Below are 18384 nucleotides of genomic sequence, written 5' to 3' on the forward strand. Positions count from 1 at the left end.
AGAAATTATCTTTTCAGTTTCATCAAATAAGTTACATACTCGTATATGTATGTCTGTTTATTGAATTTAACTTCAAAGCAGTAAAACGGAGCTAGTAGGGCACAAGCTGTGTTAAACGGTTTGTCTTTAGATATTCTGGCCACATCATCACAGAAAATAAATAGGTTAGTGATCCGACCACAAAAATGGACTTTTAAATATTCGTAGTAAAATAATATTAATTTTATACTTACATCGACGTGATCCTCACAGCAATAATGTGGTAACAACTTGAAGTATTCCATTCCACATTTACTTCACGACAACACCGTCTTTCACGTAGGTCTTCGCGGACTATTATTTTTGTAAATCATTCCCACGAATGGGAACAACGTTTTTGATATATTAAGCAATCAGAATCTACTGTTTAGGGTGGTTTAGGTATCAAAATTATAAATCAAATCGTAAAAAACTAGCGGTTTAACTGAAAATTTTCATTATGACAATTGATGACAATTGATGACAATGACAACTTTGACGTGAGTGACGGATTTATTTACTATGGTTCGATAACTTTTATTATACGATGACTTTATTATATTCAGCCTCGCGAGAAGGTCAAACTAAGGTCATCAGTATATTTGTTGAAATATCTTCAATCTTCGATTATTATATCGCAGCAAATGTCGGAAACTGTTTAAAAACCTCATATCTCGAAATGGTTTTCGAAATAGAACATTAAAAAAAAAATGAACAATCCTAATTGTGCATATGAGTGATTATGAGGGTAGGCATAGAAACACGAGTACACATCAGCTGATAAAACTTTTTTTTAAATTATTAAAAAGTAAATATTTTGGCCTTAAATCAAAATTAAATTAATGTTTAGTTGATACTTTTTACCTACCAGCAGTTCTCTTTGCTAATTTCACTTTTAATAAGGTTGACACTGTTTACTGTGTTAAGTCACTTTCACTGCACTTTAAACTGACAATGAAGTCCATCAAGCAGTCCGTGGAGGAGATGTCTGTGAGCTTCAACACAAGGATGGCGGAGTTCCAGGCACAAATAGATATGGCTACTCCGGGGAGTCCCACCGTCTCTTCTGTTGCTGCGCAGTTTGAGGCTTTCCGATCATTTATAATTAAAGCCTTGGAGACACTTCAGCAACAAGTGGAGTTCCTCAGCCATCAAGTTGACAGCCTGGAGATGCGGTCGAGGCGCAAGATTCTCCTCTTTCATGGCGTTGCTGAGGAAGATGGTGAGGATACTTCGGCAAGAGTCGTGGGATTGCTGAGGACCCATTTGAAGAGCGAGCTCACAACTGATGACATATCCCGGAGTCACCGTATGGGGCGTCCTCGTAAAAACCAGACCAGATGCGTGTTAGTGAAGTTTCGCGACATTTCTCATCGCAACGATGTGTGGTATAGCAAAACCGCCTTGAAAGGAACGGGCGTGATTGTGTCGGAGTTTTTGACTAAACCCCGGCACGACGTCTTCATGGCTGCGCGTGAACGTCTCGGTGTTCGTAACTGTTTTACGCGGGACGGCAGTGTCTACGTTCAAGTTAAGGAAGGGGAACGCCGCTGCGTGTCGTCACTCGCTGATCTCGACTCCATCAAGCCGGCGCCGGAGTCCCAACCCGTCGTTAGTACAGCGGCGGTACCAGGCCCGGCTGCTAACAAGCCAGACAAAAGGGTGAAGCGTCAGGGAGCTATTAAGCCCCGTGTTTGAGGAATAGTGTTATTAGTTGTCGAGTAAGTTTCCTGTTTCTACATTTCAATTTGACTCTTGTTTTTGGCCGTGTAATATCTTGTGCGAATTTCTCTTTTACCCTCTTCTTACGTTATTATTTTTTACAACTTTACACTTCTGTCGGTTAATATTTCACCTATCGTTATAAATTTCTTGTTCGCTTGGCACTGACAGTAGTGATAAATGTCACAAGTGACACTTGACATGTATCAGTGTTGCCACTTACTAAATTGCGTTTTGTTGTTACTTTAAAATTTGTATCATATAATATTCAGTTACTGCTGGCGGGTCGTTGGAAATAATTTTAGTGAATTTGTTAGTCTTAGTTATTTTTTATATTTATTATTTTATAATACTTATTTATTTTTATATATATTTATCCATAAATGGCAAACTTTAACGATTCTAGCGAAAATAGTGACTTTGTTTCTGCTTCCTCTGATTGTGATGATAGCTTTCATAGCCTCCCTCCCTCTCTTCATGACTTACTTGACCAACAACTTTCTGACGTTCCCAAAAACTTTAATGTCGTGCATATAAATGCCCAAAGTATTCCCGCCCACTTTAATGATTTTTTATTAACTTTTGAACTAAGTCGTATTGACGCCATTTTGATCTCCGAGTCTTGGCTCAAGCCTTGCCTCTCGTCTACCTCTTATTCGCTGCCCGGTTTTTGTTTAATCCGTAATGATCGCTCTGGCAGAGGAGGTGGGGGTGTTGCTATTTATCTCCGATCCCATATCCCGTATTCCATTTTAAGTATGTCTGCTCAATCCCCTTCTGTCACCGCGGAGTATTTATTTCTAGAGTTGAGCCTATCTCACTCTAAAGTTCTTTTAGGTGTTTTTTATTCTCCCTCCCTTCAAGTTAATTACTTTGCGTCTTTTGAAAAGCTTCTTGAGGATTTAATGCCATCATTATTTTAATTATTTACAAGAACGGTTTACACCAATTACACTTGCAATTTACGTAATATCATATACCCATCATATTATTATGGGGGATTTTAATACATGTATTCTAAAAAATGACTCTCGCTCCAAGTCTCTTAAATCCCTTGCTGAAGCCTGCAATATGTTCATTCTGCCTTCCGGTCCCACACATTTTTTTCCTAACTGTTCTCCGTCGCTTCTCGACCTTACCTTTGTCTCTTCTGTAGATCATGTTGCAAGGTATGACCAATTCTCTGCGGACGCCTTTTCATATCATCATCTGCTCTTTTTGTCTTATAAAATCCGTCCCCCTAAGGCCAAACCTAAAATACTCTTTCAGCGCAATTTTAGTCGGATGTGTGTTGAAAAGCTTCGTGAGGATGCCTCGAAGTTCGACTGGAGTGGGGTGTTGGAGGCTGCTTCAGTAGATGAGAAGGTATCGCTCTTTAACTCTGCTCTAACTCATCTCTACGATGTTCACGCCCCTATACGCCCGGTAAAAATTAAGCACCTTCCTGCTCCCTGGCTTACTGAGGACATTAGGTTACTAATAGCAAAAAAGAATTTGGCTAAATCTAGATTCAGGGGATACCCTACAGACAAAAATAAGGCTAAGTACCATGCTTTACGGAATCGTTGCAGTACAATGTGCCGAGATGCTCAGAGGCGACACATTCACAATTCCGTAGAAAATGGGAACCCCGCCAAAGTTTGGAAGTTCTTAAAGTCACTTGGAGTTGGGAAGCAACCTCAAAACTCAATCAGTGATAGCGTTGACCTCGACCAGCTTAACCTGCATTTTTCTTCTTCTGCCACTTTTTCTGGGTCAGTTAAGTTGGACACCCTTAACTTTCTTTCAAATATCCCAACTCCTGACTATCCCCCTTTCTCTCTTGCTCAATTTACTGACAGTGACGTTAAGAAGAACGTAATAGCCATCTCGTCTAATGCCGTTGGAGTCGATAATCTGAGCCGAAACATGATCCTTCCCCTCATTGACCTCATAGCTCCTATTATCACCTGTATCCTCAATAGCTCCATTTCTTCTAATGTTTTCCCGTCGCTTTGGAAAGATGCCGACGTCATTCCTTTGCCTAAAAAATCCAGTCCTTCCGCCTTCTCAGACTACCGTCCTATTTCCATTCTTCCTTTCCTCTCTAAAGTTCTAGAGCGTCTAGTACATCAGCAACTTACTTCTTTTTTGAACAGACACGCACTCATGAACCCATACCAATCCGGATTCCGTACAGGCCACAGCACAACTACTGCTCTTGTAAAAATTACTGACGATATCCGGGCCGGTATGGATAATCGTAAGATCACGGTATTATCGCTTCTGGATTTCAGTAATGCTTTCAACACGGTTGACTTTGACATCTTGTTAGGCATATTGCGTTCACTTAATGTATCTCCTGCGGTAGTTGACTGGTTTCACAGTTACTTAGTAGGGCGTCGGCAGCGTATAAAGGCGGATTCCTATCGATCTTCGTGGTGCAACACGCTTGCTGGTGTCCCACAGGGCGGCGTGTTGTCTCCTCTTCTTTTTTCTATCTTCATAAACTCTATCACTTCCAATATTTTGTCCTCCTACCACCTTTACGCTGACGACCTTCAAATCTACTCTCAGGGCTCTGTTACCGATCTATCACAGACTATCTGCGCCATGAACACTGACTTGGAGAGTATTTTAAATTGGAGTAAACGTTACGGTCTCAAGGTTAACCCTACTAAAACTCAGGTTATAGTCATAGGTAGCTCAAAGCTCACTGCCCGGATTGATTTAGGTTCTCTACCTGCCAGGTAAAGAATCTCGGTGTCATGATGGACCAGAGTCTCTCTTGGGTACCTCAGGTGAATGAGGTTAGCAGGAAAATGTTTGCTGCAACTGCATCACTCCGCAGACTCCGTAATTTCTTGCCTTACGCCACTAAGATTGCGCTAGCTCAATCCCTCTTATTGCCCATATTAGATTATGCCGACATTTGCTATCTGGACCTTACGGAGGACCAGCTGAATAAGCTCGAGCGCCTCCAGAATCTCGGTATAAGGTTTATATTTGGTCTGCGCAAATTTGACCATGTGTCACAGTTCCGTTCTCAGCTCAAGTGGCTTCCTATTCGTCTTCGCCGTGATTCTCATGTTCTCGCCCTTCTCTATGGCATTCTCTTTAACCCCGCTACACCACCTTATCTCAAAGAGCGTTTCAAGTATCTCTCTTCTATCAGATGTTCTCAGACTCATATTCTTGCTTCTCCCTCATCTACTTCTAAATTTTATAATAGCTCTTTTACCTTCCGGGCTGTTCGGCTGTGGAATGCTTTACCAGTAGAATTAAGATTAGCTAAATCTCTCCCCATATTCAAAAATCAGCTAAAACTATACTTTCTATCTCTGCCTTAAGTTGCCATTTTATATATTGTATATATGCTTGTATAAATATATATTATATATATATATATATATATTGTATTGTATATTTATTTGTGTGTTAGGTTTCGTTTTAATACTTATATGTATAAGTAGTAATTGTAGTATGTGTGTTTGTGTTTAATAGTCTCCATATTTAGCTCTTTGCACTACCTGTTGACTTTTGTATGAGTTCTACATTTCCTGCTACCCAAAGGTTGTCTGGAAGAGATCGCTTTTTAGCGATAAGACCGCCTGTTGTTACCTGGTTCTATTTTTTCTTTAAATATTTCTTTGTAGTTTTACATGTATGTAAAATGTATAATTTTGGTGCAATAAAGAATATTTACTTACTTACTTACTTACTTGACAATAACACCGACGCGTTCAGGCCGCTGCAGTAGTGTCGGAGCAGTAACGCAGCTGCGGTTGGAAATGGACAGTCACCTTTATCATGTACTCGTAATTGGCGATGTTTATTTGTTTACAAACTTGGGTTTCGTTTTCCTTGTAGCTGAGTTTTTATTGCAGCAATTAAAACTCGACGAATTAATTGTCAGTAGTCAGTAAATTCACAGCAGGGTTTAAGTTTATATCTGTAAGTGCCAAAGGTCCCTTGTATTAAAGTTAGGGTTGAATGAAGGATGGATATTAAAATGTGCTACCAGTCGATCTACCTGATACTTAATAGCAATATTTTTAAAGCGAAACTCAAAAGTTTATTTAAAAAAAGGCATATTACTAGTATTCTGTAATAGAATTCGTAGCAGATGGTAACATTTAATCAAATATATTTATTATTAGGAATGATTGATATTGTATTAATTGGATCGTATTGTTTTCATTTTTTTTTCATATGTACTGGTAGTTTTATAATTTTATTTTAATGCATTATTTTTAATTTATTTATTTTTGCCATTACTTTTAATAAAGTGCCATTGCGACAAGGTTCTACAGCAATCATCAATTAAATCGGTTTAGTACGGTTTATGAAATGAAATGAAAATGTTAAATGTATGAAACTTTAGGCCTATTTTTAGTTCATTTTTGTATGACATATTTGTTTAAGGCTGTTTGTTTTCTAAAAAAAAAAAACATTATTTTCAGGCAACTATTGGCCCATAGATATAAAACTAACATACATATTATTATAAAATAGGTATATCTTAAAACTAAAAACACACAATTATGGCTGCGATGCAGTTCGCAACCCCGCAGTATTATGGAACCGGCCGCGGAACCGCCGGTACTTGACACTCTTCGGCCAAAAGTTTTGGCCCATAACTCCTCCTTGGTGAAGGTCGCTATAACGTATGAGTAGGTAATACCCACATTAACACTACAAGCGCAATAGTTAATTAACCTAGAATATTAACTAGGCGTTTCCTGATCCGGTTAACCTCGTTTTGAATAATTAAAATTCAAATCCTTAAGGGCTAAAGCTCATGTTCCTTTGAACTGAGAACTTAGTAACTTTTATAATGAGTTAAGGTTATGCTCTTTTCTGTGGACATCATACAATAAACGGACTTCAAAGCCTAATTTTCTTACTTTACCCTTATAGGTAAAACCCTGCGTATGTCAAAACCTTTTCTTTAGGGTTCCTTACCCAAAGGGTAAACACGGGACCTATGGACCCTACATCAGGCGGGCCGTATGCTTGTTTGCCACCGACGTAGTATAAAAATATATATATTACTAAGACTCCGCTGTCCGTCCGTCTGTCACCAGGCTATATCTCATGAACCGTGATAGTTAGACAGTTGAATTTCTCACAGATGATGTATTTCTGTTGCCGCTATAACAACAAATACTAAAACCAGAATAAAATAAATATTTAAGTGTGGCTCCCATACAACTCACGTGATTTTTTGCCGTTTTTTGCTTAATGGTACGGAACCCTTAGTGCGCGAGTTCGACTCGCACTTGGTTGTTTTTTTTATACCTATTATAAAACAGCTAGGTTAACGAAGCTTGTATGAAAATAAAGTTAGGTACGAACTTCCTATTTTAACAGTATGAAGAAATGTAAGGAGGTCCCGCCCTTCTTACAAATTGTAGAAAAAGAGCAATTTCTAAAGAGATGATCCATTAACCTACCTAATATTTGTTATTAAATCTACTATGTAATTCGTTTTAGCTGAAATTGGGTGTAAGTACCCTTTTAATGTTGCACCTAAATTGCTACAAAACTTACAATGTCTGCATGGCCATCAACACTTTAATTTTTTTTTAAATAATAAAAGAACTTACCTACAACACCGGCCGCTGCGCACACCAGCACACAAACAAGCAGACATGTTCGCTCCATCTCCGGCGCACTACTGAAACTGATCGTGTTACTGCAGTTGATATTATGCGCTTGCGCAAATCAGCCAGTGCGGAGAAGCGATCAACGGATTAGCTGTAAAAAAAGACTAGAATAAAACTTACTTATTAACTACTTTAGTAGGTAAGTTCCTACTTAAGGGGATCCCATGCCCCAATGACCTTCGATTTGAATCCCTTAGTTTTCTAATGTTTTTTGGAGCTTATCATATTAACAGCAACGGATTTTAGCAATATAGTATCCCATATTTACTTCAAAGTTCATTGTTTTCGAAATATTTGGCATCAAAGTTGAACAATTTTAGGCCAAAAAACTGGTTTTCTGGCCATAACTTTTGTGTTAATTAGTTTAAAATTAAAACCTTAGACAAATTTTTAGAGAAGTCTAAGACGAACCCAAATATGTAGATTTCGTATAAGTAAGATCTTTCACAGCAATCGAGATACGAAAAAAGTGTTTTTTTTTTGACAATGTTTTAAACAATAATAAATAAATAAGTATTCATTTTTTTCACAATCCGGTAGACAAAAATGGAGATAAAAGATTGAAGAACCGATAGCCGCTTGTCTTATAATTCTATATGTAGTGCAAAAGTAGGAGATACGATTCAAAACTTATCAAAAATCGATGAAAACCTCAGGTAGCCCCTTAACCCTTAAATGCATAATGATGTATATATGCATCGTATATTTGATGGTCCGTGGCTCAATATGCAGCTATCCAAAATCACATTTATTACTTTTATACAGCATGACACATCTATTTCAATTTATTAAAAAGTTATACAAAAAATCATGCATTTAAGGGTTAAGGCTATAAGGGACTATAGGTAACAGTAGTTAGGTGTACCTAACCTATATGTTTTTTTAGTTTAGGTAACTTTATTTACATAGTTATAGACTTAGCATGTTAAATTTAGAATTACTTGTAATAGTCATAGTATTGTCTCTATTTTCATAGAGTAACTTATACTAGAGCGGTACTGTCATAGTAAATTTTGTAACCCCAGTAAATTCACTGCCATCTGTCGACACACTTTAAAACTAAAAATGAAGATTTATAAAAATACGATAGAATGTGTTTAAATATAGATAAATGTTTTTTTTTTATTTGCATTAATTATTTTTATGATTATGACCCATGTTCTTTCACTGATATGCGTTAGAATTGTTAAATAACAAACGAAACCGTCAACGCCATCTATTCGACTGTAGGCCAAAACTAGTAGCGCCCTCTCAACGAGAATCAAATTTTCTTGATTTTCGAGGCACGTTTTTTCCTTACTGTATCTATCTATTACGGAGTTATATCTATCTTTGCTATTTTTAAACATAGTGAAGGAAGAGCGGTGTTTCCCGACACAGGCATTTTTATGCTTACTGGGCGGCTCCATCCCTTTAGATCATTTTGTAAAGCTAATTTATTAAATAAAGAATTTTGTATTATTTTGTATTTAACCTTTTATCATCATCAGGCCTTGTACATTTTTACAGATGATTTAAGGATGACACGCTAGACCGGGCCGGGGCCGGGCCGGAGCTTCCGACGCTTCGTTTTCTATAGAAGGTACCACGTGATCACCGATCAGCCATCATAGAAAGACATGTCGGACGGCTCGGCCCGGGCACGGCCCGGTCTAGCGTGAGTCATCCTTTGAGCAGCATCTATGATCTAGCGACACCGCCGCTCGTGGCTATACAACCTGATCCTTGACCTTTTATATGTAACCTTTTATTCAGTAGCAAAAAGGATAAATATAAAAATACTAATATCCTTTAGTCAGAATGAGGTATATACCTTTTAAAGCCCCTGTGACCTCAAAGTCGTTACGTCCCTTAGCGGCCTGATTCTAATTGTAATAGACGTCAAAAATTAGATCTCGATACGATATGGATCAGATCTGTCAGTGTCAAAAGTGACGTTTCTTCCAACAAATAGTCAAACGTAAATCGATAATCATGAAGGAGCTACAAAAATATTTTGACGAGGCTAGATTTTCATACTGTATACCAGGGGTAGGAAACTAGAACGTTCTTCGGGCATTTTCGGCTCCGTTCGACTCAGCATTGCTCCGAGCAGTTATTAGGGTTGGCACAACTTGACTTCCCTTTACGTGTAGGACCACAGATAAGATAATAACCTGAATTTTGACAACCTTAAATTGCCGAAAGGGATAGTACTAGTGTTGGCCGAATGTTAATTGCAATTAACCATTAACCAGCACGAATAGAACCGTAAACAGTAACGGACGGTTACAGTTTACGGTTTACGGTTCTATTTGTACTGGTTAATGGTTAATTGCGAACGTTTCGGCCAACACTGGATAGTACTATCAAAGATAGATGTAACTCCGTAATAGATGGATACAGTCTAAGGAAAAAACGTGCCTCGAAAATCCCGAAAATTTGATTCTCGATCAGATGTCGGTGCCGGATTAGTCACGAAGCAAGAGGAGCAAATGCTACGGGCCCCGCGCACCAACGTTTTCTGACCATAAAAAAGTATTATATACATAATAGATTTAGTCACAAATACTAAGAAGAAAATATTTGCATCAAAATGATCAACTATACTTTTATTTTTCTATCTGCTGGTCATACCAAAAATAATGTTTCGCACCGCACTACATGAGCTGGCAATACTGGTAAACAAAACGGAAAATTCCCTAATATTTTCTATGTGCTAGTCGTAATAACCCGACCGATTTGAAAAGGGTTGTATTGACTACCAAACTACAAAAAAAATACAAAAAATACAAAAAAATTATTTCGTTACCAGGCATAGATGAAATATAGTATAAAACCATTGGTTTCACTTACAAATATGACAATTTGGTTAGCCGTAGCCCTCACACTAGGTCAAGCCTGTGGTCGTGAGGACTAGGAAATTCAGTAGATTTATCAATAAGATGATGCGAAAAAAATACAGATAAAATACGAGTTGCGTTGCGTTGCAAAATACAGATAAAATACGAAATATAAATCTAAATTAAACTACTTTTATAAACTAATAAACAATACAATCTATATCTTATTATTTTAAACTTATGATAAACTATAAGGAATGATCGATATTTACGTTTGGATGATAATAATAGTACTTTCGATATGAACCATTCTTGAGAAAAGTGGTTTGGTAATTGTGTTGAGTATTGAGGCAAAAGCCAAAGAGCTGACTGGCTGTGAAGCATAGGTATCAGCAAGAAACTTCTAGACGCAGGAAGCGAAATACAAAATACGACAATTATAGCGGCTCATCTACGCCAGACGACTTTGTTGAAAATCAAACACCTGGACAACGGTATGAAATTCAGGTGTTTACTCGTATTGTCACCATTGATACCGTACTCACTGCTTTAGGTAAACGTATGTTATCATAAAATTGCTGGTATTTTCGGAATATTCCAAGTGCTAAAATCTCTTCCACCAGAAGAAATTTTGAAAAAATCTGCAACCATAGTGAGTGCTTACACAGATGATTTGGAGGATAGAATGGGCGACGAATTAGTGCAGTTCGCTGCAATGCTCAATTCTGATGTGGCTAGTATTATTGACAGCAGGAATCATGAGGCTCTGGAAATGCAGGTTTACAAGCTGTTGATAAATAATTCTTTACAATCTTGTTTCCCGAACGTTGAAATTGCTTTTAGCATTTATTTGTCTGTCATGATCACCAACTGCAATGAACGATCTTTCTCAACATTAAAACGTGTTTATAATGAATTGAGGAACACGATGAGCCAACAAAGTCTTAATCACCTCAGTTTAATGATTATTGAACATGATTTACTTCGAGAAGTCGATATCAACAGCATTATTTATAAATTTGCCCAAATTAAATCAAGAAAAGTTTGTAGGTAACAGTTTTGTTGTATTTAATACCATAAACTCAATAAGCACCTAACCTAAATAAAACAGTCTAAGGGCCCCTTGATAAAATTTGCTACAGGCCCCGCGCTGGCTTAATCCGGCACTGGCATGTCGCTACTACCTTTGGCTTACTCTCGTATAGAGGGCGTTGACGGTTTCGTTTGTTATTTAACAATTTTAACGCATATCAGTGAAAGAACATGGGTCAAAATAATAAAAATAATTAATACAAATAAAAAAAATATTTTATCCATATTTAAATACATTTTAAAGTATTTTTATAAATCTTCATTTTTAGTTTTAAAGTGTGTCGATAGATGGCAGTAAATTTACTGTGGTTACAAAATTTACTATGACAGTACCGCTCTATAATATTATATCCTCTTTGGTACTATACATAAGGGACAGCACTGGTGGACAGTTTCTTTACTGTACGGACTACGGTAGTAGGTACTATTACTCATTCTTGTACGTACCTGTTTGTCAGATGTCAACTGTCAAATGAAATTACTAATGTGAACGAATGCTATTGCTACTTACTGCCATGGACTTGTGCGTGCACCGCCAGGCGATTCGCACATCTGATAATAAAAAAGTCATAAAAACCTTTATTATAGTGCTAAAACACAAATATGATTAAATAGAGAAATCGTGACAAGCATATCTTGTAAAACTAATAGCATGCACAATAACACCGACCGTTTGTTTACTTATCAAGTTGAATTAAAAATAATGACATTTACATTACAAACCTGTATTAGCCTTTCATGAAAGTGATACCACATATCCGTTCGTCTTTTTGTTTGCCTTATCAAATTGCAATTTAGGTTTCAGTTTCAATGTAATAAGGATATCCGTTTGTTATTTGAAATCAGGCAATTTATTATTCTAAAGCAAGGTGCATAGGGGCCACCCATAGACATAGTAAAGTAGTTATAGACGCGCCACCGAGCGACCGGGGGTAAGAGAAAGAATATTCATATAAAATTTGGGCAGCATAGGATTTTTTCTTTTTCACTCTTATAAATTTCGGTATTTCGCCATCGCCTCCTACCTATGATGCCACCCGGTCGGTGATAAGGACAAAGCATGGCACTATTTTCTCTTTCCTCTTATAGGAATCGCAATAAGACTATCTTTCTCTATCAAAGAGTGTCCCTTGGGACCACCCTATTTTTGACATTGCATAGTGTAAGTTGGCATCAGTTGCTGGGTGCCTAGACAAGACGACAATCGTTTGCGTTAGAACGAAACTCTATCTGTCTCTCTATTGGACTAATATGTAAGAGATAGAGAGACAGAAAGCATTTCGTTGTCGTAGCGCAAGCTATTAGCATCTTGGCTAGGCCTACAGATCCGCATTACTATGATAACCGCGAAGGGACCATTGGAATTCAAACCACACCAGCATTATGGCAACAGTATTGCAGTGCGACATTACTGCCGACTTAACTGCTGCCGCAATAGTCAAAAGTCCGGGCAGTATTATCGATCTTGCGATAGCAATGAAGTTGCTGCAAGTAACGTCAAAAAAGTCATTTTATTACTGTCGTAGTCTGAATCCAAATAGTCCCTTTAATTCTGGGTATATATTACCTGCTTTTTTTCTGGAACCATAGTAAAAAAGTAAACAAAAACAAAACAGTACAATCGCAATTTCACTTCTATTCTCACTTGATATCACTTAACTTTTGTTTTTAAACTGTTAGTAAACAATTCCTCGGCTAGTAAACACTTACGTATTGCGAATGGTGGCGAAGCCGATGAGGTAACTGTTATATACTTACGCGGGTGACGTCACGGCGCCGGCGCATACGGGCTACGGTGACGCGCGCAGCATCACTGTCACCAGTGTCACTATCTCTATGCTAAGGAAGAAATGGGCTTTATATAGTTATAAATATCATTAGAGGTCAACAGATACATTTAGCCCCTTTATTGCATCCGCTATACCATCTTAGGTATACATGTTTAACTACCCATTACTTGCCAAACACTCAAGATAAACATTCGCAATCTATTCTTTCCCATCATTGAAAGAAACAGATAAATCCTCCCCCTTGCAATTTCCCTAATGCAATCCCTAGCCCCTGCAGGGTGTTATCGGCCCCTATTTAGGGGTATTTAGGCGATAGTGTCCGTCTAACAGATGGCAGATTATCGGGATTAAACTTATTGCGGGCTTTGACACGGGATTTTGCGAAAAGCTCCCAAATTTCGGCTCGCTGCTGTGAAATTGGATCGGTTCTTAAATCTATTGGCGAGTACTTTCTATAATTACATCGAGGGCTTAGCAATTATGTCGTTGCGTCGCGGGCCAATAACTTGCTAGTAATATAATATGTAGAAATAGATAGGTACCTAAGTACCTATCTATTTCTATCCTTTTTCTCTTTCACTCTTATAAATTTCGGTATTTCGCCATCGCCTCCTACCTATGCTGCCATAACCATAACCCGACCCGACCATGAAAAAAAAAACCCGGTCGGTGGTAAGGACAAAGTATGGCACTATTTTCTCTTTCCTCTTATAGGAATCGCAATAAGATTATCTTTCTCTATTAAAGAGTGTCAAGCCCTTGCCTACGATTAACAACCAAGTGTCAAAGCTAACGTGCCATGACCACAGATAACGTAATGCCCCGTGACAACGGTCACGGCCGACGCGTACACAGCTTATGAGACATCATTCGGGTGTAGGAAAGGGGTTATTACATCTAAAGAGTCGTCCACACTCATGCGCGAATCACGGCGCGAAGCCGCGATTCGCGCATGAGTGTGGAGGGCCCTTAAGATCTATCATTTTTCAGGACGCTGTGCTGAGAGGGTCAGGTATAGCATAAAATATCAACGCAACCATATTAATACCCATATTAATCATAAACACTCCATATCAACGCAACGCAACGCAACGTTACTTTATCTGCGTGGAATGATGATGATTGATAAAAACTATCCTACATAATTATGTTCTTCCCCGGGCCTTGTACTGTCAGGGGTGCGAAACTCCTCCTTTCGGGTATTCTCGGCTCCGTTCGGCTCAGCATTGCTCCGAGCAATTATTAGGATTGACACAACTTGACGTTCCTTTGCGTGCACGACCACAGATAAGATAATGACTTGAATTTTGACAACTCTAAATAGCCGAAAGGGATAGTGCCATATTAGAAAGGGACAGCATGATTCGTCCCTGAACCGCTTTCAAGCTTCTGTTTTGTAGGAAGTTTCCTTTCTGTACGGTAGTACATACTATTATTTATTCTGTGATACTGTCTCCCGTCTCCATTAGACACAGACAATTACTTTCGTATTTATAATACGACCGTACGACCGTACCGATACCGACCGATACGACCGACCGACCGATACGGTCGTAGGGATTACGACCGGTGCGTACGCAGCTTATGTGACGTCATCACATCATATGCGGGCTGGGTTCAGGGCTCAAGAAGTAACCGTGTCACGGTCAGGACAGATCAGTCTATCTGCCTTCGGTCACGTCCACACCGCACATTAAGGTTCTCATCTATACGCAAACACACGGAACACACCCAACTTGTCAGTAGAAATTTTCTATGGGAGATCAACCCTTTACTTCGCGCCTCGCTTATATTTTTTAAAGCCGCAATTTCTAGTGACAAAGTGGCTGGGCCAGAGTATATATAAAGCCCGCTACACACTCGCGTTCGCGGCTTCGCGCCGTGATTCGCGCATGAGTGTGGAGGGCCCTTGATATAATAGTCCAGTCGCTAGTCGCCAGCACATACATCGATTGGCGCGTTCTCCGATACTATTGATGCTGATTGTTAGCTATACGATTGAAATAAAATTGCCATTTTGCGTTGGAATAGTCTCAACGTTGCATCGTCCGCAAAAGTCGGGGAAGCCCGACTGGTGCATTCCTATTAGTTACAGTTATGTTGTACGATGTCACGATATCGTGCGCGGGCGCAAATGACGTCACCTGCGTGCACGGGAGGCTGCGGGCTAGTAAACAGTGAAGTCAATTGGAAGTATTAAAACGTATACTTGACATCATAAATGTATTCTAAATAATTACATAATTCTTTTAGCTTGTTTGTTTGTTTGTCCGTCCGTTCGTTCGTTTGTTTGTTTGTTTCTGTGTTTGTTCGCTTGTTTGCTTGCTTGTTTGCTTGCTTGCTTGTTTGTTTTAGTATATCTACTTAGTCTAATTCTAATTGAGTTGACAATTCTTATTGGAGCTATAATGTTATTTCATTAGTATTGTTATTATTTTAATTTTTATTTTATTTTGACGATCATCATAGAAATTCTTATATTTTTGACATCAATGCAAACTTATTATGTAATTGTCTTTCATGCAGCTTTCATGAAACTAATCTAATCATTACACGCAAACAATAAAGCTATATCCGTAACAGGCTTCGTCATTTTTCCTTATATTCTAAATGATGTAGGTAAATAATTCCTTTTAAAATATAGGTACAATAATTATTTTAAAAATATAGGTGTACAATAACACTTTTTTCGCTACCACCGTTTGGCGCTATCGAGAACGAAACTTACTTTCTATAGTGAGTTTCTATGCATCGCTCGTACTCGCATATTAGTGCGAGCGAGATGTAGAAAGTAAATTCCGTAGATTAGCGTATATGTCAGTTTTGACACTGTCAGTGACTCATGGTACGGGTATTACTTAACCAAACAATTTGTAGGTACAATAAGCATGATTGAGTGGGTGGTCAGGATTAATGCGTATTTTGTGACAGCTGCGTACTGCGTAGGGCATTGTAGGCACCTGTCTGTAGGGTGCTTTAGAGACGGCGGGACATAGAGAGAAAGTGGATGCCTAGCAAAGTAGGTTTTTCATCGATTTTTTTTGGTAATATAGCTAAATATTCAGGCAAGGTAACATTTAAAACACGTATTAAATCATATTCAAATTTATCGCGAATTTATTTTGTTACCCGACGTATCGACACAGGTTTCACTGGTCGTGGTCGCGGCTAACTGGGGCCCGTTTCTCAAAAGCTTATAGCAAGCAGAAAATAATACAAGCGGATGTCACTTATTGACAGATTTTGTTAGAAAGGGACTTCCACTTGTATTACAAGTTACAAGCTTTTGAAAAACGGGACCCTGATGTCCCAGCAAAATGTCAAAACAGAGATTTGTGTAAAATAAATTTGCGATATACCCGATTATAAATGTGATTTTATATGTATTCAGGCAAGGCTGGGGAGAGAGAAAAATATGCGATAATGGTTCCGAATTAACTTATTAGTGATGGTTTTATCCATGAAATGCTCCCAGACTGCAGACCTAGGTCGACGATAAGCTAGGTAGGTCTGCAGTCTGGGAGCATGTCACGGATAAAGCCAATCACTCAATAAAGTTTGATAAGCCTCTGGTTCTTGCCAAGGAGAAGCGATACTCGTACATACCCAGAATGCTGCGCGAGGCCATTGAGATTAAGAAATATCTTAATAGGGAAGATGGCTTTTCTCTACCACTAGCTTGGGATCCTGTAGTCCATCTGATAAAGGAGCAAGCGAGACATAGACTGTGAGACCTTTGTGTTGGATGATGTTGGACATTCTGAGTATAATATGTTTTGAAAAGATGTCCGAGTTTGTTGCCGGTCCCACATTGGGACACCCTCCTACAATTTAGGAGGGAATTAAATCTTCTCGGGTCAGAGGTGTAGGGTTGGAGCCGGCGCGTAGCTTTATTGCGTATATATATACAATATATCTTTACTTAAAAATAATTGTATTGTATAACTAGCCTTATGAACCGATTTTGCATGTACCACCAGCCTTAAAGTTTATAGTTTATGATGGTTTATTATTTTTATATGTGGGTATTTTCTCACTTTGTAGCTTTTCCTCAGTCACCCGTTAGCCACGAACGCTGTAAAGGGTTCGAAACGTCGGGATGTATTATAAATTCAATATACTTTTAGATTTATTTCGTGACGGTTAGATACCTCCGGAAGTTCGCAGCCGTCTGTATAGCCATTTTAACCGGACTCCGTTTAAACCCGGACACATAGGCCCGGATTACTCGGAGGGCCAGCCCTGGGGCGCTTAGCGAGTAAATTGCGGCCCTGCCTTAAAGCCCCCTGACCTCTTGGGTGTAAAATTTGTTTTCCGGAATGTCGAGATTGAAGATTGTTGTGTTTATCTAAGAGTTTACCTACTGGGGTATCATAAAATACCGCCTAAAGGGTGCAAGAAAATGAGATTTAAGAAGAAAGTTGGGGTAAGTCAACATTTCTATTCTGAATCTGAATTCTATTACAGCATTTCTGTCTTACTACGATTTAGTACAGGCACTAATATATTTAATATAATGCAAAAGGTACCAAAACTATGTATTTTTGGATATTCTTTATAAAATATATCCGGAATAATTTTGAAATGAGCAAAATACAGCCAAAACATACTACAAAAAAGCAAAAACGATCTCTCCGGCGGGGAATCGAACCCCGGTCTCCCGCGTGACAGGCGGGGATACTTACCACTATACTACCGAAGATGTGGCGGCTGTGATGAAATTTTACTTTATATTCTACACATATCTAGAATGCCAAAATTACAACGCCTTGCCAACGCAAATTAGCTCAATTTATTGGTCTGTGTAACTATGAAAGATAAAGCCAATTAACAATGCAACAATGTATCGACTTATAGAGTAATCGTGTACTAGTTCGTTTTTTTAGCATTAAAAAGAAGGAAAGCAATCTCTACGTGTCTTTTTATTAAAAATCACTTGAAAATAAGTCACAGCAAATATGTTACAATTATAAATCATATACGTATCTTTTACATTCTTTTGCTTTCATAAATAATATAAACTAATTTTTTAAAAGCGTTTTTCAATATTTTTTAATAAAAAAACACGTCGATTGTTTACCTTTTTTCTAATGCTAAAAATGAACTATTTCGTCGTTTCTGTGTAAGTACGTGTATGTGTAGGTAGACAAATTAACTATTTAAAATGCGTTAATTTTGTGTTTTTTTTTTTTTTAACGGGGAAATGCGTTTACGCATCGCATGCCACCTGGTCCGGGGGAACCAGGAGGGATGACGGACTAACCAGAGGACTACCGTCTAAAACCACCAACG

General features: G+C 38.4%; 1 protein-coding gene and 1 non-coding gene across 2 annotated transcripts in view; both read right to left on the minus strand.

The window, feature by feature from the left end:
* LOC134746528 (zonadhesin-like) overlaps positions 1 to 13007 on the minus strand; it is a 30718-nt gene extending 17711 nt beyond the window's left edge. The window contains exons 1-2 of the mRNA XM_063680940.1: positions 12870 to 13007; positions 7329 to 7479 (exon numbers count right to left, since the gene is read on the minus strand). Coding sequence (XP_063537010.1) covers positions 7329 to 7386 — 58 coding nt within the window. The 5' untranslated portion in view covers positions 7387 to 7479; positions 12870 to 13007. The remainder of the gene's footprint in view (positions 1 to 7328; positions 7480 to 12869) is intronic.
* Positions 13008 to 17722: 4715 nt separating this feature from the next.
* Trnad-guc (transfer RNA aspartic acid (anticodon GUC)) lies at positions 17723 to 17794 on the minus strand. Its single transcript has one exon. It is a non-coding gene; the product is annotated as a tRNA-Asp (tRNA).
* Between the last annotated feature and the right edge of the window lie 590 nt (positions 17795 to 18384).

Source organism: Cydia strobilella, chromosome 13, assembly GCF_947568885.1.
Source record: "Cydia strobilella chromosome 13, ilCydStro3.1, whole genome shotgun sequence".
In the NCBI taxonomy this organism is placed as follows: domain Eukaryota; kingdom Metazoa; phylum Arthropoda; class Insecta; order Lepidoptera; family Tortricidae; genus Cydia; species Cydia strobilella.